General features: G+C 37.6%; 1 protein-coding gene across 1 annotated transcript; it reads right to left on the bottom strand.

The window, feature by feature from the left end:
- Positions 1 to 1447: 1447 nt before the first annotated feature.
- LOC139864269 (uncharacterized) lies at positions 1448 to 3228 on the bottom strand. The gene is made up of 2 exons (XM_071852846.1): positions 2656 to 3228; positions 1448 to 2320 (listed from the first exon to the last, which is right to left on the bottom strand). The coding sequence occupies exons 1-2, from the start codon at positions 3226 to 3228 to the stop codon at positions 1448 to 1450; spliced, it is 1446 nt and encodes a 481-aa protein (XP_071708947.1).
- Positions 3229 to 3552: the final 324 nt, after the last annotated feature.

Below are 3552 nucleotides of genomic sequence, written 5' to 3'. Positions count from 1 at the left end.
AAACATGTAAAAGTAAAAAAGAAGTAGCAGTTTAGCAGGGATGATCACCATTGAATTGGTCATCATAAAAGCAGAAGATAAGCAGACATCAATCTGATCAAAGAAAGAAGATCAGATGAAGCAGTAATAGCAGTGGCTAATTTGTGAAAAAAATTAGCAAGAAAGGAAGCAGTTTAGCAAAGCAGATTATCAGTAGATAATGGTACCAGCAGTTAAGGCATCGATGCAGCAGGTGATCACAATCGGTGATCAAAAGCAAGTAACAAGTAGCAAGTAGCTTGCAGCAGGATTGATCAAATTTGATCAAGAAAAAAGAAGGCAGTAGCAGTTAGCATGTCAGCATAATATAGCAGGTCGCAGTAGCAGAGAATTTTAGCATGCAAAAAGCTCTCGTAGCAAGTAGCGAGAAACCAGTCAACAAGCAGTTAGCAAGTTGACAGAGGTTCGATTCAAGATTACGGGGATGAATGTTGGATAATCTTGAGGCCCAAGTTGCAGTCTATTATTATTGAGAATAGAAGTTCAATATTATTGGGCCACTACCGTAGTTAAGAAGTCTGCTTCACAGAGGCCCAAATTGAATTATGTGTTTAGTAGAAGTAATAAGTTTGAAGATGTATGTGGGTCATGATAGGTTAGTTAAATTATTATAATAATGGAGCAATAATAGATATGTGAGCTACGTAGGAATTGTTGGTCATGTTGACCGAACATTATGCAAGCAAAATTGGGATAATGGGGAAACATTAATAGTTAGATAGTTGGTTACCAAATAAGTGTACGTGTGTTAGTCACTGGGTCCTTATTTTATGTTTTATTAAGTAGTATAAGTAGGTGTTTTTAATTCATTTGTAATTTGCAGTTCTTCTAAGCAAGTAATAATATAAGAAAATTGCCCCAAGTGTGTGTATTATCTTGTTTATGTTTATAGTATGTAATAGAGGTGTTCATAATATCCGAATCCGAACCCGCAACTAAAAAAATCCGAAAATTCGATATGAAAATATTTAAAAAATCGGGTATTCGGATTTTTGGATATCCGAAAGTCGGATATCCGATTTTTCGAATTCAGATATCGGATGACACTATTCTAAAATTTTGGATATCCGAATATTTGATATTACTATGAGTTTTTTTTTTTTTTCCTTTCAAATGTATCATTTGTCACAAACTATACATTACCATAAATTAGTTAGAGATATGTTTTTTTTATACGCAATAAAACTTTTCATTAAAAAAAATCAAAAGTACAATAGAATAGGGGAATACCCTGCACCAATACAACCACATACATGAGAATAAAACACGAACTTAACAACCATATCTAACTAAAAGAAAAAACTGTACATAAGGAACAATGCCGAGAGAGCATTGCAAATATGGTTATCAGAATCTCGATCTCGACAGCAAGATTATTCAAGGGAAACTGGACGAATAGTTCGAAATATCACCGGATGGACAGAAAATCATGTGGACTAATGAGCCATCTATGCCAATCAAGATTTACCCCTTTGACTCTTCTTGATATCCAATCAAAGCAAACAACTTGAATTTCATTTAGGACCGATGCACTACACAAGTGTTTATTCTTGAAAACTTTATTATTGCGATTTTTCCATAGCACATAACCACATGTCCACTCGACCGCCTGCCATATTTTGAAACCCATATCCAAGGTTCTCACATTTGTTATACCACAGAAAGTCTCGTTAATGCTTAAGTTTGTGTAATTACCCAAGCCCCACCACTTGTACACCCTCGACCATGTATCATACGCAAGGTTGCAGAATATCAATGAATGCTTAATTGTTTCCACGTCGTTATCGCAAATTGGACATCTAACCGAGTGCAAATCAACACCCCTTTTATCTAACTCGATCAAAACCGGGATGCGCTTATGAAGAACACGCCAAATGAATATCTCCACTTTTTTAGGTACCAATGAGTTACGCATTGTTTCACGACCACCTCTACCATCGGTTAAATATATTTCCTCAATAAGACATTGCAATTTCTTTGCGGTGAATCTTCCATTTGAACTCATCATCCATGACCATTCATCGAAGTCCCTCCCTGAACAAGTGTACGAATTAATCAATGTAATTAGAACCTGTAAGTCAACGTTTGCTCGTCCTCGAATGTTTCTGCTCCAGCCCCAAGTGAACTTGCATCTGCCTTCTGACCAACGTATTCGATCCGAAACTTTTGCGTCCTGATCAGTCTCTAGTCGATAAAGCCTGCTAAATTTCTGCTTCAGGATTGAATCGCCTAACCAGAAATCTTTCCAGAAAGCTGTTATAGAGCCATCTCCAATTCTTCGCTATATTGAGTTAATGAAGGGAACACCTAGGTCTGCTGTGATTTTACCTACATTTAAAATTTTAGCCCAAGTACCCGATTGTCCAACAACAGAGAGTGTTCTGCTGTTACCGATCCCACCCGAAGGCCCGTATATGCTAATGATTATTTTGGCCCATAAGGAGGAACCCTACTTATGAAGCCGCTACAACCACTTGCATAATAAGGCAAGATTTTACACTTTAATGACACAAAATTTAGGCCACCGTCACAAGATGGGAGGAGAAGTTTCTTCCATTTTATCCACGATATTTTTTTCCCCAACCCGGTAACCCCCCAAAAGAACTCTCTTCTCACACGCTCTAATTCTTTTATCACACAAGGCGGGGCAAGGAATATCGAAAAGTAGTACAATGGAAGACTCGAAAGGACCGATTTGATGAGTTTAACACGGCAACCGAAAGAAATCGATCGTGCCTTCCAATCTGACAATCTAGATTTAACTTTATCCAACACGACTTTCCAATCACTTAGCTTTCTCATTTTTAAACCAATTGGGAGTCCGAGGTAATGAAAGGGAAAACTCCCAATGTTACATCCAAAATCATTCGAAAAAGCAACAATTTCGTTATTTTCTACACCAATCCCGTAAATGCAACTTTTCCTCATGTTGACTTTAAGGCCCGAAGTCGTTTCCAAACATTTAAGAAGGATCATGAGACTTCTAATGTTATCATAACTCCATTCGCCAAAAAAGATCGTATCATCCGCGTATTGGAGATGTGAAACAACAATTTTATCATTACTAACTTCAATCCCCTTAAAGAGATTGTTTTCTATCGCCACTTTCGTAAGAATGTTAATACCTTCTACCGCGAGAATAAAAAGGAAAGGAGACAATGGGTCGCCTTGCCTTACCCCTCTCCCCATTTCAAATTCGTTGGTAGGCGACCCATTCACCAAGATTGAGATTGAGGCCGATTTAAGACAAGCGATTATTCATTTGCACCATTTTCCCCGAAGCCCATACTCTTCATGACTTCTAAAAGAAACTCCCAATTCAAAGAGTCAAACTCCTTTTGAAAGTCTACTTTAAAAATAAGGCCTTTTATACGATTTCGTTTGATAAAATCTATGGTTTCATTAGCAATGAGGACTCCGTCTAGGATGAACCGCCCTTTTAAAAACGCACTTTGCTCAACTCCAATGACACTTGGAATGACCCTACGAAGTCTATTCGAGAGTACCTTGGAA

This window comes from Rutidosis leptorrhynchoides, chromosome 8 (assembly GCF_046630445.1).
Source record: "Rutidosis leptorrhynchoides isolate AG116_Rl617_1_P2 chromosome 8, CSIRO_AGI_Rlap_v1, whole genome shotgun sequence".
NCBI classification, from domain to species: Eukaryota; Viridiplantae; Streptophyta; class Magnoliopsida; order Asterales; family Asteraceae; genus Rutidosis; species Rutidosis leptorrhynchoides.
Note: the sequence above shows the minus strand (reverse complement) of the source record. Positions and strands in the feature narration are given on the sequence as shown.

Coding starts and splice junctions, on each gene's coding strand:
- LOC139864269 (XM_071852846.1), bottom strand. CDS start 3,228: ATGGGGAGAGGGGTAAGGCAAGGCGACCCATTGTCTCCTTTCCTTTTT. Junction 2,321..2,655: donor TGATAAAAGAATTAGAGCGT/GTGAGAAGAGAG, acceptor AACTCAATATAG/CGAAGAATTGGAGATGGCTC.